We start from the raw sequence: 20,389 nt of genomic DNA, 5'->3' as shown, positions 1-20,389 counted from the left end.
CATTAACACCAAATTACATTCCACATCAGGCAAAGAAGCCGCCTGAGGAAGTGACATAACAGCTACCGTGATCAGTGCCTTAGAATTTGGGACTATTCAAAAAGTAGAATCTAGCTCTATTATGAAGACGGCATGATTGCCCATTTAAAATCAATAGAGCCCGCTCATCTCTGTTGTATTCTTTTAAATACCCTCATCTGTGTCATCAACTCAAAATTCAATGGAAAACACCTCTTTGGTCACTGGATAAAATCAGCTTCAAAAACACTTCCTTTGATTTGAATATTTGGACATGAATCAGATAGTGTGGAATCACAGCATGAAGGTGAATGGCCTTTTCCAAGCAATAACTAGGAATACAGAACCTTAGCCAAACGTTGAATAAGGATGATGGAACAATCAGCAGCCTTTTAAGGTAACCTACCGTTTTAATTTCATGTCAAATTATCAGAAAAAGCAGGATAGCTTGCCTACTTTACATGCACATAATCTGTGTGGATCGCTATAAAGGAAATTTCATATGTTATGGTATGCATAAATCACTTCAGTTTAAATCATATTTTAAAGGGATATACACAGTATTGTCCATTCGTATCCAAATGGTAGCACGAGGGGATAAGTTACAACTACCAATTCTTAAAGGAGGAGAGACATTGCAAGAGAAATCTGACTATGTTTGGTTACAACACCCAATATAACGTCACCACAGAAGCCTTCAACTGCCCTTTCAGTAAGGATGGCTACGATTAAGAGGATTCTAATTAGGTCAAGAGGAAGGAGAGACAAAGGTGGAGGCAAGATTGGTTTTTCCTTCTGATGCTTTTCTTTGCCGTTCACTCTTTCATAGCGTGGAGGCAAATGAAACTATTGAAGGGAAGGCAATGAGCTGTATCCTTTCAGATTTTAAGAGCGTGCGAAATAAGAATCTCCAGCATAAAAACACACCCTGGAATTATAAGTTAATGTTTGTGGCAATACAACTAGAAAGTTCTGCACCATTAAGTTTAAATACTGTGAAGGCTGATAGTAGAATATGTGAGGAAACAGTGAAATCTGAAGAAACAGCTATGGCTATTCTGGGAAAAACCTTATTTCTGCAACTTACTGTAATTTAGAATAAGTCATGGCCAGTAAGAGCTGAAAGGGGTCTTAAGAGGTGATTTAATGATCCATTTCATAGATGAGAAAACTGAGGACCAAAAAGGGTGATTAACTCAAGGACAGTGATTAATGAGAGGCAGAGATAAGCACAGAATGCTGGTGCCTGTTTGTAATTAATTCTTGTCCCATTTGGTTCTGCAAGAGTTGAGGGGACTAAATTAAAGTACTAGAACAATGGTGTGGGGGACCATTTCTGAGGATCCATGAGGTCAAACTATCTTCCTATTAGTACTAAGATGTTATTTGCCTGTTCATTCTCATTCCCTCTCACGGGTGCGCCGCGGAGTACGGTCACGTGCCAGATCACGACAGACCAGTGAAGAAGCAGATATGAGAATCCAGCTTCTTCAGACAATAGGGATTGCAAACATGCAAAATCATACCACTCTTCTCACTAAACTTGTTCTGGAAAATGGTTATTTTCATAAACATTTATTTAGCATTTTAATAGTTATTTTAAATGAATGAATATTTAAAAAACTTCTCATTTTAATTTTAAAAATAGGAAATATTGATAACTTTTGTATATGTGGGTTACATCTATTTGGGATCTTCAATTTTTAAAATGTAAAGGGATCCAGAGATCAAAAGGTTTAAGAATGATGACACTAAAATTTGAAGAAATAGGAAAAATGATGAACGTGGAAGTTTATAAAAACTATTCTCAAGATAGAAACCTTCACTCCTTCCTTTTTGGATCCATCTCTCACCTTCATTAGGAGCATGATTCCAGTGCGATGGACACATCAATCAGCAACAACTCCAGTGATAGGGGCTTCCTGGTTAACACGCCTGTGATAGGGGGGCTCAGGTAAGAGCTGGATTTGAATTTTGGCTCTGTCATTTACCAGCTCTCAGAACTGATCAGTTAAGCCTCAGCTTCCTTATCTGCATGAATGGAGACAAATAAACACCTACCTTCATGAAAAAACTAGTGTAAGAAAAGCACTGGGATAGTATCTGCATATGGTATGTACTCAAATTGGCCAAAATAATTATTGTTCCAAATCCTATGCTACAAAAAGGCAAACTACTGAATGGGAGAAGATATTTACAAATGATATATCTGATAATGGGTGAATATGCAAAATATATAAAACTCATACAACTCAACATTACTGATATAAACAACCTGATTAAAAATAGGTAGAGGACCTGAATAAGCATTTTTCCAAAGACGACATAGAGATGGCCCACAGGAAAAGATGCTCAACATTGCTAATCATCAAGAAAATGCAAATCAGAACCGCAATGAGATATCACCTCACACCTGTCAGAATGGCTATTATCAAAAAGACAGTAACAAGCGTTGCAAGGATGTGCAGAAAAGGGAACCCTAGTACACTGCTGGTGGAAATGTAAATTGGTGCAGCCACCATGGAAAACAGCATGGAGATTCCTCAAAAACTTAAAAACAGAATTACCATATGTTTCAGCAGTTCCACACCTGGGTATATGTCCAGAAAAAAAAATGGAAATACTCATTCGAAAAGATATATGCACCCCTATGTTCATTACAACATTATTTTCAATAGCCAAGTTGAGGAAGCAACCTAAATGCCCATCAATAGATGAATGGATGAAGATGTGATACACAGGCACACACAATGGGATATTACTCTGCCATAACAAAGAATGAAAATTTTGCCATTTGCAACAACATGGATTGACCTGGAGGATGTTATGCTTAGTGACATATATCAGACATAGAAAGACAAATACCATATGTTTTCACTTGTATGTAGAATCTTAAAAAAGAGTGAATGAATATAACAAAACAGAAGCAGACCCGCAGAGAACAAACTGTTGGTTCCAGAGGGGAGTGGGGTGGTGGAAGGGGCAAGATGGGTGAAGGGAATTTAGAGATACACACTACCAGGTAGAAAGTAAACAAGTTACAAGGACGTGTATAATGTATAGCACAGGGAATATAGCCACTATTTATAACTACATATGGAGTATAATCTATAAAAATCAAATTACCTGAAACTAATATTTAAGTCAACTGCACTTCAGTAAGAAACAAAATCCTGTGCTCTTCCAACAGCACCCAACTGTTTCTCTTTTACCATTCTTCTTGAACTTTCACCCTCTGTATTGAAATTTAAAGAGAATCAATGTTTATTAACCCAAAATTGTCTCTGTGTCCTTTTTCCTCTGTTTTTCTTGCCACATCACCTTGTCTGATCTTGGGCAGACGGTTTACCGTCTCTGGATCTAACATGCATATGCAAAGGCAGCATAATTCCTAACCCAGGCAGCTTAGCTCTGCAATTAAGACTGTGGCTCTATGTTAGTCTTCACTGGTTTGAATCCCAGCTTTTATTGATTACTGGCTGGACTGCAAAATTTGGGGCAAATGGCATAATCTCCATGTGCCATGATATGCTTGTCTATAAAATGGAGCTAGTAACTACATCTGCCCCATAGGGTTGTTGTGAAGATTAAAGTATTTAGGACAGTGCTAGGCATATAGAAAACGCTCTAAGAAAAGGGAACTCTCCTACACTGTTGGTGGGAATGTAAATTGGCGCAGCCCCTATGGAAAATAGCATGTAGGTTCCTCAAAGAACTAAAAATAGAGTTGCCATATGATCCAGCAATCCCACTCCTGGGCATATAGCCAGACAAAAGTATAATTCAAAAAGATACATGCACCTCTGTGTTCATAGCAGCACTATTCACAATAGCTAAGACATGGAAACAACCTAAATGTCCACTGACAGAGTAATGGATAAAGAAGATGTGACTATATATACAATGGAATATTATTCCACCATAAAGAAAAATGAAATAATGCCATTTGCATCAACATAGACGGATCTAGAGATTATCATACTAAGCAAAGCAAGTCAGACAAAGATGAATACCATATGATATCACTCATGTGGAATCTAAAATATGACACGAATGAACTTATCTACCAAACAGAAACAGACTCAGACAAAGAAAACAGACTTGTGCTTGCCAAGGGGGAGCGGAGTGGCGCGGGGATGGATTGGGAGTTTGGGGTTAGCAGATGCAAACTATTACATAGAGAATGTATAAACAACGTCTTACTGTATAACACAGAGAATGATATTCAATATCCTGGGATAAACCATAATGGGAAAGAATATGAAAAAGAATGTGTATATGTAACTGTATCACTTTGCTGCACAGCAGAAATTAACACAACATTGTAAATCAACTTTACTTCAATAAAATAAAATGCTCTAAAATATTTCAGCTTATTGTTGTTAGCTATAAAATAAGATGAGGCTAGATCAGTTTTTCTCTAAGCTTGGTGAGAAAAGTTTCTACTGTCTCGTTAGCCTCCTACAACCTGACTTCTTTCTCCTTTCCTGTCCTCCAATGCTTCTGAATCACAACAAACGCTGTGCTAGGAAGACTGGTCAGCTGACCACTCCAGCCAGCTAACCACCGCCACTAACCTTTTCAGTTCTAAACTCCCATGATGCCTTTAATTCTAACTGGTCTTCAAGTGCTCTCAATACAACCAACAAATAATACTGTGGTTTTTCCCTATGGCTTCTAAGGAAGCGTTATCCTTTTCTGAAGCGCTTTGCTTTTCAATTTCAAATAAAGACATTAAAAAAAAAACACTCCAATAACGTTAGATAAAAATAAAACCAAATAAATAGCAATATTCTTACAAATAAAACTGATAGTACCAAGGAGGAACAATCAAAACAACTAATAAGAGAACGTTTCTACCACAGGAATAAGGGATAACAGAAAAGGAACTGGCGACAGCAATGCCATTTAACTACCTGGTGACTGTGCATTCCACTCAGGAGTATCCCAGGCTCCCGGCTGCTGCAAATCTGATTTTTGTAAAGGTATACGCAAGTGGCACGAATCCTCAGCTCAGGAAGATGAGATTTCATCTGCTCTTTCATTTCAGCTTTCCTGATGTCTACTTCTGGATGAAAAACTTAAAAATACTGTATATCTTTTTCCTATTGAATTCCCTGTCTTTTCAGTTGTGGCGAGGAACCAACTCTTCTGTAAGGATTTTGCAAGATACTATAACTTTTTTTTTTTTTTTTAAGTGAAGGCAGTGTGGGGAGGAGTATTGTTCCATGGAAAAAAACTGTGCCATAACCAGGATACTTCGGTTGCCAAAAAAAAAAAAAAAAAAAGTTCTCATAATGGTTGGTGGGGAGGAGGCTGCTATTTTATACAGTGGGTCAAGGAAAGCTTATCTAAGAAAGAGATGTTTGGGCTGAGATCTGAAGGAAGGGAGAAAGCAAGCATGGGACAACCGAGAAAGAGTATCTACATGGAAACAGTAAATGCAAAAGTCCTGAGGCAGAAATATGCTTGGTCTGTGGGAGGAATGCCAAGGAGGCCAATGTGGCTGGAACGGCATCTGCAAGGACAGAATAAGGGAGGAGGTTAGAGAGGCGGGGGAGACCAGACAGGCACAGGGCCTTAGAGACTTCGGATGTTGCTCTGGGAGAGTTGGGAAGACACTAGAAGGCTTTGGGCTGAGGAGTAACAATTTGGGTGACGGATGTCCTGCAGAGTACCCTTGATCTATAGTGCAAGGCTGGGGGATATGGGGAAGCATAGGATGGGGGCGCGGAGACATGCTGCTGTAGACATACACCAGGTGGTGCCGCTGCCCACAGTAAAGCCTGTACACCGAGAGTGATGGAGAGTGTTGGCTCCGGCTCGGCACAGCTTTCAAAAGCAGAAAACTCTGAATCAACGCTTCCCGTTTCATGAGACTTTGTGCAGGTGTACAGGGGCGTGGGGAATGAGCGTGAGATGTACTCTGTAAGGAAAAATACTGTCTTCTCTTTTGCGGTCTAGACCATCAGGGTATCTTTCTAGGCCTCATCTAACAATTCCATGAAGCCTCCACAGACAACTTGACGCGCACTAAAGGGTGTTCCCATACGTGATCACGCATGATCCTCCAAGCAGCCTTGTGGGTTAGGGTGGGCAGGGGTTAGTTCCCTCCTCTGGCCCATAAGGACACATAGAGCGTTGCCAGAGCTGCACCAGGTCCTTGCTCAAAACCTGCCAACCCCACCTTTAGCAGGAGTTAACATAAATCCTTACGTCACAGGGTCCAGAGATGAGAAAGGAAGTTATAGGGAGAGACAGACAAAAAATTCCGATGGAACCAGCAGGAACCAAGATGGAGACACACCTGACCTCCAACAGACCCTGACTCTCATTATACACTGATTTTACTACATTAGTGAATTAAATAACACACGTATTGGTGGCACGACGAAATTAAGGACCAAAAAAAAAGGATAAAAAGATAGTGGCATCCACTCCCTTGAAAAGTCCTGTCCCTTCCCAGGTAGACTAATGCATGTGCCTCCCCCGTCATTCGTTTCACCCCTCCTCCCTTTGTCTTTACTCTTTAAAATAAAATCCTTCTCTCCACGTGGGTGAGAAGTTGATCTGTGAACTAAGTTCTCGCTTCTCCATTCTTTGGCCATTGAATATAGCTTGCGCTGCATTGACCTCAGCTTCCGCTTCATTATCCGGCTACACGAACCCGAATGGAAAAAGAACCTTTCCCCACTGAGGCAGAGGGCCCAGACATGGTCCATATATGACTTAACTCGGGAACAAGAGAAGTTTCTGCCCAGATCACACAGTTGGTGACATGGCACTGAATTCAGGTTCTTTTCATAACCTGATTCTGTGCCTCTTAGGCTACCAATTTATCAAGGGAGTAAGCCCAAAGCAAAGAAGATTCACACACAAGTGGGTACAGTTGAGTCAAAGAAGACAGTACTTTATGGGCAATAACACCGAGGCCCCCTCCTTGGCTTTAACCGTAGGGGATTTGTTCTCATTACATATGGCGATTTAGGATTTTATGCTAGATATTCTTCTGTGTGCTGTTCTACAGGAACTATGGGACGACATGGCTTGCGAAAAGACACACCATTTGTAGAAGTCACAGGGTGCCGCTGTTTCTTTTAAAATCCAAGCATGGGGACTTCCCTGGTGGCGCAGTGGTTAAGAATCCGCCTGCCAATGCAGGGGTCCAGAAAGATCCCACATGCCGTGGAGCAACTAAGCCCGTGTGCCACAACTACTGAACCTGTGCTCTAGAGCCCGTGAGCCACAACTACTGAACTCATGTGCCACAACTACTGAAGCCTGCGTGCCTAGAGCCCATGCTTCACAACAAAAGAAGCCATGCAATGAGAAGCCCGTGCACCGCAATGAAGAGTAGCCCCTGCTCCCTGCAACTAGAGGAAGCCCGCATGCAGCATCGAAGACCCAACACAGCCAATAAGTAAATAAGTAAATAAATAATTAAAAAACCCCAAAACCCAAGCATGCCTGATCTTACAGAAAGTGTTCTTGTGTGGCCTGGGCCTATTTGTAAACCAGGAAGGGAAGGCGAAGAAATAAGAAATTACTTACTAAATAGACATCAAGCACGGAGGCATTATCATCCTGCATTTCCAGAGCATTTGGCTCAGAAGTCAAGTAGATGGTCCCCTCTTCCAAGGTAAAGGTTGAACTGGAAGGTAACCCTTTACTGGAAAAATAAAGAAGAATGATGAGCATATGGCCTTCAGAACAAACTCCAAGGACCCCTCCAAAGTGGCAGCTGAAGTGGGAAAGCTTTGGGGGAAGAAATCAAGTTTGGGGCATTTGAAGGAAATATGGTCCTACCTAGAGGTATGCACATGAGTTTAAAGGATTTGGCTTTACTGGCAGTGCCTTTTCTCTGTCTACATCAGCACATGAGACACTTCACATTTCTGAGAGGTGATCTGTGGGTCCCACACCTTGTGAGGGTGGACTGCTGGGAGCTTAGAGGCCCACAGGTCACCTCCGACTCTGAAGAGTTAGCTCTCCCTGTTTCAATTCTTCTCTCAACAGTACTGAGACTTTGCTAGTTGAGAGAAGATAACCTTGGGCCTCATTAGCATTGATGATTTCTTTCTATTGTTTTTTCTTTTTCTTTTTGGCATCAAAGGTTCAGTTACATCCACGATTCTCAAACTTACATGAGCATCAGAATCCCCTGGGGGGCTGGGGAAAGTCCAACCTCCTGGGCCCCACCCCCAGGGTTTGATTCAGTGGGTCTGACATGGAGCCCATGAGCCTGCCCTCCTAACATCCTTCCAGGTGATGCTCTTGCTGCTGGAGTAACAATGAACTACCTAAGTGCAGAGCACTGTGTCACGTGCTTTGTGAGGACAGCCGAGGTGGCAGGGACGACAACAAAAGCCAAAGGGGTGCAGGTAGAGAGTGTTCCTGGAGAGTCATTTTTGCAAAGAAAACCACCTTGTTTTTTCATAATATGATAACCAGTGGTTAATAATCAGTCCATTTTTTTTAAGAACTTTTATTGAGATACAGTTGACATACAATAAACTGCATATACTTAATGTGTACAATTTGACATTTTTTTCTTATTAGTAATGTATATGTGGCAATCCCAATCTCCCAATTCATCTCCCCCCCCCCACCCCACTTTCCCCACTTGGTGTCCATATATTTGTTCTCTACATCTGTGTGTCTATTTCTGCCTTGCAAACTGGTTGATTTGTACCACTTTTCTATATTCCGCATGTATGTGTTAACATACAATATTTGTTTTTCTCCTTCTGACTCACTTCACTCTGTATGACAGTCTCTAGGTCCATCCATGTCTCTACAAATGTCCTAACTGCATTCCTTTTTACAGCTGAGTAATATTCCATTGTATATATGTGCCACATCTTCTTCATTCATCTGTTGATGGACATTTAGGTTGCTTCCATGTCCTGCCTACTGTAAATAGTGCTGCAATGAACACTGGAGTGCATGTGTCTTTTTGAATTATGGTGTTCTCTGGGTATATGCCCAGCAGTGGGATTGCTGGGTCATATGGTAACTCTATTTTTAGTTTTTCAAGGAACCTCCATACTGTTCTCCATAGTGGCTGTATCAATTTACATTCCCACCAACAGTGCAAGAGCGTTCCCTTTTCTCCACACCCTCTCCAGCATTTACTGTTTGTAGATTTTCTGATGATGCCCATTCTAACTGGTGTGAGGTGATACCTCACTGTAGTTTTGATTTGCATTTCTCTAATAATTAGTGATGTTGAGCACATTTTCATGTGCCTCTTGGCCATCCGTATGTCTTCTTTGGAGAAATGCCTATTTAGGTCTTCTGCCCATTTTTTGATTGGGTTGTTTGTGTTTTTGATATTGAGCTGGATGAACTGTTTATATATTTTGGAGATTAATCCTTTGTTGATTCATTTGTAAATATTTTCTCCCATTCTGAGGGTTGTCTTTTTGTCTTGCTTATAGTTTCCTTTGCTGTGCAGAAGCTTTGAAGTTTCATTAGGTCCCCCTTTATTTTTGTTTTTATTTCCATTACTCTAGGAGGTAGATCAAAAAAGATCTTGCTGTGATTTATCTCAAAGAGTGTTCTTCCTATGTTTTCTTCTAGGAGTTTTATAATGTCTGGCCTTACATTTAGGTCTTTAATCCATTTTGAGTTTATTTTTGTGGATGGTGTTAGGGAGTGTCCTAATTTCATTCTTTTACATGTAGCTGTCCAGTTTTCCCAGCACTACTTATTGAAGAGGCTGCCTTTTCTCCATTGTATATCCTTGCCTCCTTTGTCATAGATTAGTTGACCGTAGTTTATCTCTGGGCTTTCTATCCTGTTCCATTGATCTAGATTTCTGTTTTTGTGCCAGTACCATATTGTCTTGATTACTGTAGCTTTGTAGTATAGTCTGAAGTCAGGGAGTCCGATTCCTCTGGCTCCATTTTTCCCCTCAAGATTGCTTTGGCTATTCAGGGTCTTTTGTGTCTCCATACAAATTTTAAGATTTTTTGTTCTAGTTCTGTAAAAAAATGCCATTGGTAATTTGATAGGGATTGCACTGAATCTGTAGTTTGCTTTGGCTAGTATAGTCATTTTCACAAAGTTGATTCTTCCAATCCAAGAACATGGTATATCTCTCCAGCTGTTTGTGTGGTCTTTGATTTCTTTCATTAGTGTCTTATAGTTTTCTGAATACAAGTCTTTTGCCTCCTTAGTTAGGTTTATTCCTAGGTATTTTATTCTTTTTGTTGCAATGGTGAATGGGATTGTTTCCTTAATTTCTCTTTCTGATCTTTCATTGTTAATGTATAGAAATGCAAGAGATTTCTGTGTGTTAATTTTGTATCCTGCAACTTTACCAAATTCATTGATTAGCTCAAGTAGTTTTCTGGTGGCATCTTTAGGATTTTCTATGTATAGTATCATGTCATCTGCAAACAGTGACAGTTTTACTTCTTCTTTTCCAATTTGGATTCCTTTTATTTCTTTTTCTTCTCTAGTAACCAGTCCATTTTTGACAGCGTTTAAATTGGGAATTGATTTAGTGGCTCAGGAATGTACAATTTTTCCCCCAATGAAATAAAAATTAGTTGTTTTTAACCTGTGGAAATTTCCCAAGTGACGGTTTTGGAGGAACAAAATATCTATGAGCAACAGTGGAAGACTGTGATGTTGATATTAGAAGAGGTGGGCTAGGGGGCTGGCTGTCAGCCACGTGGGACAAACATGGCAGCAGGCGCTAGGGTTGAGAGCAGGAGTGCAGAAGACTGGCCGCCCTGCTCACCTCCCAATCACTAGGGCCTCCACCCTTTGGGGCTGAGCTCTGAGCTCACTCCATTGAAAACTCCCCATCAAAGTCAACCTCTGGACTTCCTGTCTGAGCTTCCCAGCTGCACAGGTGACTACTGAGGACGTTATATGCCTCTGTCCTCCCCTAGTCTGGGGACTACACATAATTCTACTTCTGTTCATATTTACATTTTCAATTAATACATTGAAGATATGTGAAATAGAAATTCTGAGGTTTTCAACATTAAGAAAAACTGTCAAAAGAACTGCACGGATCTTATTAAATCAGGTTCATTTATACAACATACAATGCAAAATTGTAAGAATCCAGACTAGTAGTAAGAGGAATGGGAAGGGAGGGATCTCCCATGGGTCTTCCATTTGGTGATGTTTGAGAATATGGAAATTCAGGGATGAAAGCCACTTCCCCTTGGCTTGATATATTTCCTCTTTAAGTTCTGGACACAGAAAAAGTCCTCTTGCTTTTCAAAAACCCAAGATGTGTTATGCAATGTGGGAAACAGAGTCTGTTTTGATTGATTTTAAAGAGCAGGGTGAATATGGCCCTTTTGCATTGAGCTGATGACTTTATATTGTAAACCTTCACAGATTTCTTGGGTTAAATAAACCATCAGGTTTCAAGGGATGCTGTTTGGAGAGGCACTGTGCAGTAATGAACATTGCTCAGGTTATTTTCTGGATCAAGAGCAAGGATGCAGTGATAGGCTTTAATTGGCTTTTGCCTTTTAACTGCTAAAATGCCACTCACTAATCCCGTGAGTACAGAACAGTCTTGCCTGGTTAAGCTTTATGTGAGAGATGAATGCTTTATCTACTTACACATCAAAGCAAGAAACAAAGTGGTTGGAAAATATGTATGGTTCACATTTTACACAATTAAAAAAATCTCTAGTGTCTTCTTGGTTATTTTGTAAACATTTAGTTTATTTGATGAGGTTCAAATCTAAGTTTACCTCTTTGTTTGAGTTTTTACTTATAATTTTTAATTATTTCCACCCTAAGATTAAAAGTATAATCAAGAATATTCTAGATGTGCTTTTTCTTTTTAAAATTTAATTTTTTAATAGCACCACACATTGTATAAAATATAGCAAAAAGTAATCCTTCTCTTTTTCTTGCCCTTTTGTGATCCAGGGTTCATCTCCCTAAGAGTAAATCAATTTTGCAAGCACTTTTCAATCTAATATTTGTTTTATTTTTGGAAGCGATGAATGAGCCACTAGCATGGTTAAGACTAAATTAAAATAGAAAAAAATTAGAGTATTCTTTGGGGCTTAATAGGTACATTTATCAATTATTTTAGCTCAGATATAATATGATTACAGAAAAAAAACACCAGATATCCTCAGTACCATACAGTCAAATTTGATATAATCAAACAAGCATCTTTAAAAAAAAAACCCAAAACCTCCTGTTATTTACACTGTTTTTCACATGTATTTGAATAATTTCCTATCTTAGTAAGCAGAATATCTGGAGTATCCTTATATTTGGGGGTCAAAAATGAGGCTCAAAGGACTTATATCCAGATTACATAGAGAACACTTATAATAAAAAAAAGAAAAAAAAAAAGGCAAGTAACCCAATTAAAAATGGACAAAGGAGGCAGATAGGATTAAGATGGCGGAGTAGAAGGACGTGCTCTCACTCCCTCTTGCAAGAGTACCAGAATTACAACTAAATGCTGAACAATCATCAACAGAAAGACACTGGAACTCACCAAAAAAGACACCCCACATCCAGAGACAAAGGAGAAGCCACAATGAGATGGTAGGAGGGATGTAATCACGTTAAAATCAAATCCCATAAATGCTGGGTGGGTGACTCACCAACTGGAGAACAGTTATACTGCAGAAGTCCATCCACTAAAGTGAGGGTTCTGAGTCCCACATCAGGCTTCCCAACCTGGGAGTCCAGCAACGGGAGGAGGAATCCCCAGAGAATCAGACTTTGAAAGCCAGCGGGATTTGATTGCAGGACCTCCACAGGATTGGGGAAAACAGAGACTCCACTCTTGGCACACAAAAAAGTGTGCTCACCAGGACCCAGGGGGAAGGAGCAGTGACCCCATAGGAGACTGAACCAGACCTACCTGCTGGTATTGGAGGGTTGCCTGCAAAGGTGGGGGGCAGTTGTGGCTCACCGAGGAGACAGGGGCACTGGCAGCAGGGGTTCTGGGAAGTGCTCATTGGTGTGAACCCTCCCAGAGTCCGTCATTAGCCCCACCAAAGAGCCTGTAAGCTCCAGTGCTAAGTAGCCTCAGGCCAAACAACCAACAAGGTGGGAACACAGCCCCACCAATTAGCAGACAAGCCAATTAAAGTTTTATTGAGCTCTGCCCACCCAGTCCTACTCACCATCAGTCCCTCCCATTAGGAAGCACACACAAGCCTCCTAGATAGCTTCCTCCACAAGAGGGCAGACAGCACTATCAGCAGTATTTTGTCTTGTGGAACTGAAAACCACAGCCACAGAAAGATAGAGAAAATGAAAAAGCAGAGGACTTTGTACCAGATGAAGGGACAGGATAAAACCCCAGAAAAACAACTAAATGAAGAGGAGATAGGCACCCTTCCAGAAAAAGAATTCAGAATAATGATGATGAAGATGATCCAGGACTTTGAAAAAAGACTGGATAAAAAGATCGAAAAGTTTACCAAAGACCTAGAAGAATTAAAGAGCAAACAAACAGAGATATGCAACAGAATAAGTGAAATGAAAAATACACTAGAAGGAACCAACAGGATATTAACTGAGGCAGAAGGGCAAATAAGTGACCTGGAAGACAGAATGGTGAAAATCACTGATGTGGAAAAGAATAAGGAAAAAAGAATGAAAGGAACTGAGGACAGCCTAAGATACCTCTGGGACAATGTTAAACGCACCAACATTAGCAATATAGGGGTCCCAGAAGGAGATGAGAGAGAGAAAGGACCCGAGAAAATACTGGAAGAGATTATAGTTGAAAACTTCCCTAACATGGGAAAGGAAATAGCTACCCAAGTCCAGGAAGCACAGAGAGTCCCAGGCAGGATAAACCCAAGGAGAAACACACCAAGACATATGGTAGTCAAATTGACAAAAATTAAAGACAGAGAGAACTTATTAAAAGGAACAAGGGAAACACGACAAATAACATACAAGGGAACTCCCAGAAGGTTAACAGCTGATTTCTCAGCAGAAACTCTGCAAGCCAGAAGGGAGTGGCATGATATATTTCAAGTGATGAAAGGGAAGAACCTACAATCAAGAATACTCTACCCAGCAAGGATCTCACTCAGATTCAATGGAGAAATCAAAAGTTTTACAGACAAGCAACAGCTAAGAGAATCCAGCACCACCAAACCACCCTTACAACAAATGCTAAAGGAACTTCTCTAAGCAGGAAACATAAGAGAAGATAAAGGACCTACAAAAACATAAACAAAACAATTAAGAAAATGGTAACATACATATTAATAATTACCTTGAATGTAAATGGACTAAATGCATCAACCAAAAGACACAGACTGGCTGAATGGATACAAAAACAAGAGACCCACTTCAGACCTAGGGACACATACAGACTGAAAGTGAGGGGATGGAAAAAGATATTCCATGCAAATGAAAATCAAAAGAAAGCGGGAGTAGCAATACTCGTATCAGATAAAATAGACTTTAAAATAAAAAATGTTACAAGAGACAAGAAAGGACATTACATAAAGATCAAGGGATCCATCCAAGAAGAGGAGATAACAATTATAAATATATATGCACCCAATATAGGAGCACCTCAATACATAAGGCAAATGCTAACAACTATGAAAGAGGAAATGCAAGGCAGAACTAGAGACACAGATGTAGGGAACCAACACATGGACACCAAGTGGGGAAAGTGGGCAAGGTTGGGGGGGGATGAATTGGGAGATGGGATACCAAATTGTACACTCTAAATTTATTGTCTGTTAACTGTATCTCAATAAAAGTTCTTAAAAAAAAAATGGGCAAAGGATCTGAATAGACATCTCTCCAAAGAAGGTAGACAAATGGCCAATAAGCACATGGAAAGATGTTCAACGTGATTAGTCATTAGGGGAATGCAAACCAAAACCACAATGAGATACCACCTCATACCCACTAGGATGGCTATAATAAAAAGACAGATAATAAAATGTTGGGGAGGATGTGGAGAAATCAGAGCCCTCCTACATTGTTGATGGACACGTAAAATGATGCAGCTACTTTGGAAAACAGTTTGGTGTATCTTCAAAACTATATGACTCAGCAACTCCACTCCTTGCTATATATGTAAGGAAAATGGAAATATATGCCTACACAAAAACTTGCACATGAATGTTCACAGCAGCATTACTCATAATAGCCAACAAGTGGAAATAATCCAAATGTCCACCAATTGATGAATGAATAAATAATTCATACAGTCGAACATTATTTTGCAATAAAAATAATAAAGTGCTGGTATATGCAACAACAACAGTAAGTGAAAGAAGCTGGTCATAAAGGACCACATATTGTATGATTCCAATTAGGTGAAATGTACAAAAGAGGCAAATCTATGAGACAGAAAGAGGTTAGTGGTTGCCAGGGGCAGGGGTGAGGGGGCAATGGGGAGAGACTAGTATTGGGTGTGGGGTGTCTTTATAAAGTACGGAAAACATTCTGAATTGAGATTCTGGTAATAGTTATACAACTTTGTGAACAGGCTAAGCCTACAAAACTGTATACTTTAAATGGGTCAATTTTGTAGTCTGTGAAATATACCTTAATAAAGTTTTGAAAAAGTTTCATGAGGCACCTAAGGGTCGTGATTCTTTTTTTATACTGAAGTACAGTTGACTTACAATGTTGTGCCAATCTCTGCGGTACAGCGAAGTGACTCGCTTATACAGATATATACATTCTTTTTTATATTCTTTTCCATTCTGGTTTATCTCAGGATATCGAATATAGTTCCCTGTGCTGTACATTAGGACCTTGTTGTTTCATCCATTTTAAAAGTAAAAGTTTGCATCTACCAAGCCCGAACTCCCTAGTCTATCCCTCTCCCTCCCCTGCTTCCCCTTTAGCAACACAAGTCTGTTCTCTACGTCTGTGAGTCTGTTTCTGCGTTGCAGACAGGTTCATTTGTGCCATATTTTAGATTCCATATATAAGTGATATCATATGGTATTTGTCTGTCTGACTTACTTCACGTAGTATGATAATCTCTAGGTCCATACGTATTGCTGCAAATAGCATTATTTCATTCCTTTTATGGCTGAGTAATATTCCATTGTGTGTTTGCATGTGTATATACATACATACATACATACATATACACATATACACACACCACATCTTCTTTACCCATTCCTCTGTCAGTGGACATTTAGGTTGCTTCCATGTCCTGACTATCGTAAATAGTGCTGCAATGAACACTGTGGTGCATGTATCTTTTCAAGTGAAAGTTTTCGTCTTTTTTGGTTATATGCCCAGCAGAGGGATTGCTGAATCATATGTACCACATAACTCTATTTTTAGCTTTTTAAAGAGCCTCCATACTGTTCTCCATAGTGGCTGCACCAACTTATATTCCCATCAACAGTGTAGCAGGATTCCTAAGGGTCATGATTCTAAACTTGATCTCTCAGTACATAGTATTAGAAATATCAGAAATCTGATGGAATAGATATTTTTAGGTTACATACATTTTAGAACTATCTGTTTTGAATAAACCCCTGATTTATTTGCTAGTCATTCAGAAGACATTTTCTTTTTACTAATAGAGAAAAAAATTCTAGTTGGCCTGACTTGAGAGAGTTGGGCTCTGCAATTTCAAGGCCTGAGGTGGAGAGATGCTGTGCGCAGGCTGGGGAAACCTGGGGACCATCTGCAGTGTCACAGGGCGAGCACTGCTAAAGCACGAGCAGAGGTAAGGGGACCTTTATCCTGGAGGATGCTTTGCCTACAAGATGCAAATTGCTGGCCCACAGACCCGGTCTGGCTTGGGAGAAGTGTGTTTTGGGCTGAAGGAGATTTTTTTTTAATTTGAATGATTGCTAAATTAAGAAACAGGAAATTCCGACAAAACCCAGTTTTCCACAGCTTCTTATGAGACACGAAAAGAGCAGGCAACTCCGAGCCCACATTTCTGAGTAGCCATGAGGTTGCGGCACGTCCTCTCCAGTTCCCCAGGGTCCCCACTGCTCTCTTCCGCGTCCCACCTGGCCTGTTGTACCCATTGGCATCACCTCTGCCTGGCCCCTCTGCGTATATGTCAGCCCAATATCGCTACTCTGCTGATGAGGAGACTGAGGCCCGGGGAGGTACAGTATCTTGCCCAAGGTCACACTGCAGTTGAATAGAGCTAGGATATGAACTTTGTTTTCCAATTAAACACCTCTTCTATGGTCATCTATGAGGAAATTTTAGAAATCTGCCACTGCAGACACTGAGGGAGCTGAGGCCAGTGTGCCTAGGAGCTTGAAAATCATCATATAAACCAGCAAAAACAAATGCAGGATTTGATGCTTGATGTGAGCTGTGGAGGTCTTTTGTTAGAAGAGTTAATGATGGCCAGAAAGGTTTGAGGAAAAGTAAGTAGGCAAACTATGCTTTACAAAGCAACAATTCATCTTTCTCAAAAGGTTAAAGTAGAATTACCATATGAGCCAGCAGTCTCATTTCTGGGTGTATCCCAAAGAATGGAAAACAGGGTCTCAAATCTTGGTTCCCCCAGTGTTATGGGCTGAATTGTGTGCCCTCCCCCACCCTCCATTTATATCTTGAAGTCCTAAGCCCCAGTACTTCAGAATGTGTCTGTACGTGGAGACAGGCTCTTTAAAGATGTAAGTAAGGTTAAGTGAGATCATTGGGGTGGCTCCAATCCAATATGACTGCTGTCCTTATAAGAAGGGGAGGAGATGAGGACACAGACACACAGAGAAAAGACCGTGTGAAGAGGAAGAAGACAGCCGTCGACAAGCCAAGGAGAGAGGCCTCAGAGAAAACCAACCCTGCTGACACAGTGATCTCAGACCTCTAGCCTCCAGAACTGTTAGAAAATACAGTTCTGTTGTTTAAGCTACTTAGTCTGTGGTACTCCGCTATGGCAGCCCTAAAACCAATACACCCATGTTCACAGCGGCGTTATTCACAGTAGCCAATAGGTGGTATAATTTCACTTACTTCCTCATGTAAGTAGTCACACTCATAGAGATAAGAAAGTGGAAGGGTGGTTGCCAGGGACTGAGGGGAAGGGGGAAATGGGGAGTTATTCAATGGGTATAGAGTTTCAGTTTTGCAAGATGAAAAAGTTCTGGAGACTGGTTGCACAACAATGTGAATGTACTTAACATTGTTGAACTGTACACTTAAAAATGGTTACGATGGTAAATTTTGTTATGTGTATTTTACCACAATTTAAAAAAGGCATGTATTAAAAATAGTGAATATCTAATAGTTAACAAGAACAACAAAGCTGGACTTCCCTGGTGGCACAGTTCGAGCCCTGGCCCAGGAAGATCCCACATGCTGCAGAGCAACTAAGCCCCTGGGCCACAACTACTGAGCCTGTGCTCTGGAGCCCATGATCCACAACTATGGAGCCCATGTGCCACAACTACTGAAGCCTGCGTGCTTAGAGCCCGTGCTCTGCAACAAGAGAAGCCACCGCCAATAAGAAGCCCATGCACCGCAACGAAGAGTAGCCACAACTGCTCACCACAACTAGAGAAAGCCTGCGCACAGCAACGAAGACCCAACGCAGCCAATAAATAAAATAAATGAAAATAAATTAGAAAAAAAGAACAACAAAGCTATTTAAACTTCCAATGTTTTAATACTTAAAATGACATATAAATATATGGCCCTATATAAATAATCAGGCATTTATACAATAAAGTCCCATTAAATGCACTCAGAATAACCTGACATTAAATAGCAAAAGCTATATAACCAATTCATTAGTCTTTCAAAAATATCTGTTTCTTCATTATTCAGTATGTACTGAATGAGATCCGAGTACAAAACTAGCATTTTACTTCCCTAAAAATCTTAGATTAGGTCCTACCTACTGCCCATGAAATGATGAGAACACACTTCAGGGAAACAAATACCTGAGCTGATAAGGCATTACAGGCAGACCATGAACTTTGGAATCAGATGACTGGCTTTGAATTCAGGCGCTTCCTCTTAGCTGTGTGTGTGATACTGGATGAGTGTCTTAACCCCTTTGAACCCCGGTTTCCCACATGTAAAATGAGAAGAATAATATCAAACAAGCAGGAGAAGAATAATATCAAACAAGCAGGGTTGTTGGAGTGATGAGTGACAAGGAATGTACAACACAGACAGCCACTGCTGCACATTGTATTCTACGTGCCAGGATGCAGCAAGATTAAAATAAACAAAAGTCTCTGCCTCATGGAACTTACATAGCATTGAGGAAAACAGAAAAATACTTAAAATATATATTATGTTGTTATTTCATGTATGTTGGTCAAAAGCACCAAGGAGAGAAATAAAGCACAGAAGAGAGAGAAGTGAGTGAGTGGCATAGACCTTTTCCAAGCAGCACACTTTCCATGCTCTGCCATTGGAGTTTTCAGGGTCTCAGGCATGAGTCCAACACTAGGGGACACACCCAGGTCTCCAATACTTTATGGGACAATTTCAAGCTCTCTGAAGCCCCACCGAAGCCCCTTTCCCCGGGCTGGGACAGGCACCACCCCCCGCCAGCTCTCTCCAAAGATCACATTCAAACAGCCAACTCTTCCTGGCTTCTCTAACTTCTTTTAAAGACTGGAGGTGGGTGGTCAGCTAACAATTTTTGACCACTTCCTTTGCATGTCCTACAGTCTCATACCTTGCTTTTGTTTTGGGTCTCTGCTGAAACTACAGTAAAAATATTTCATTTTAACATTCTGTTATGTTATTTTTAGCAAAGAGGTTAGTAAAGGGTATACATGAAAATGCTTCACATAAGGACATAAGCTATTATCTGGGCTTTAAGAATCTTTATACTACATATTTGAACACATATGTGTATGTCCATTGCTACTTAAAAAATTAAGTGCAATTATTAAGAGTAGGGAGGTATTGAAAGAATAAACCATCCAACCTAAATAAATGGATCCCTAGTCTACAGCAAATTCCTCCTCCCTTGAAGATGCCCCAAATAGAAAGGTAAAGTGTTCTAAAAGGGATTTTCGTTTAAATGTTTATGTCACTGATCAATTTCATGTTTGTTTCTCTTCGGTTCTAACATTGGGAAATATTCTTGCTGTTGCCCTATTTTCTTACTCACTGTTGATTTCCTGGGCACAAGCCTACTTGGAATCCAATTCTAATTTCTCTGGCTGAGAGTTTTCCAGATTCCTTTTTAGGGGTCACTTATAAGTGAGCACATCTTTCTTGGGTAGAATGCCTTCAAAACCCAGCAATCAAGTCAGAGGGCCTGCCATCCCTCAGCCTCACAGCTTGGGAAGATCCACGTCTAGAAGCAATTCTACGTGAATGGGTTTAAGAGTCTGTCTGGCTGGCTGGCTGGCTGGCTGCCTGGGTTCTGCACCATCAAGTTTTGCCACAATTCCCTCAATTCAGACTGTCTGAGGGC

The 20,389-nt window shown here is 40.5% G+C and overlaps 1 protein-coding gene across 1 annotated transcript in view; it reads right to left on the bottom strand.

Annotated features, from left to right (window-relative positions):
* Nucleotides 1-20,389, bottom strand: part of PIP5K1B (phosphatidylinositol-4-phosphate 5-kinase type 1 beta) — a 301,759-nt gene that overhangs the window by 11,262 nt on the left and 270,108 nt on the right. Inside the window, exon 14 of the mRNA XM_057722227.1 lies at nucleotides 7,570-7,687. Within this exon, the coding sequence (XP_057578210.1) occupies nucleotides 7,570-7,687 (118 nt within the window). The remainder of the gene's footprint in view (nucleotides 1-7,569; nucleotides 7,688-20,389) is intronic.

Source organism: Hippopotamus amphibius, chromosome 2 (assembly GCF_030028045.1).
Source record: "Hippopotamus amphibius kiboko isolate mHipAmp2 chromosome 2, mHipAmp2.hap2, whole genome shotgun sequence".
NCBI lineage: Eukaryota > Metazoa > Chordata > Mammalia > Artiodactyla > Hippopotamidae > Hippopotamus > Hippopotamus amphibius.
The sequence above is the reverse complement of the archived record's forward strand: the minus strand, read 5'-3'. Positions and strand labels throughout refer to the sequence as shown.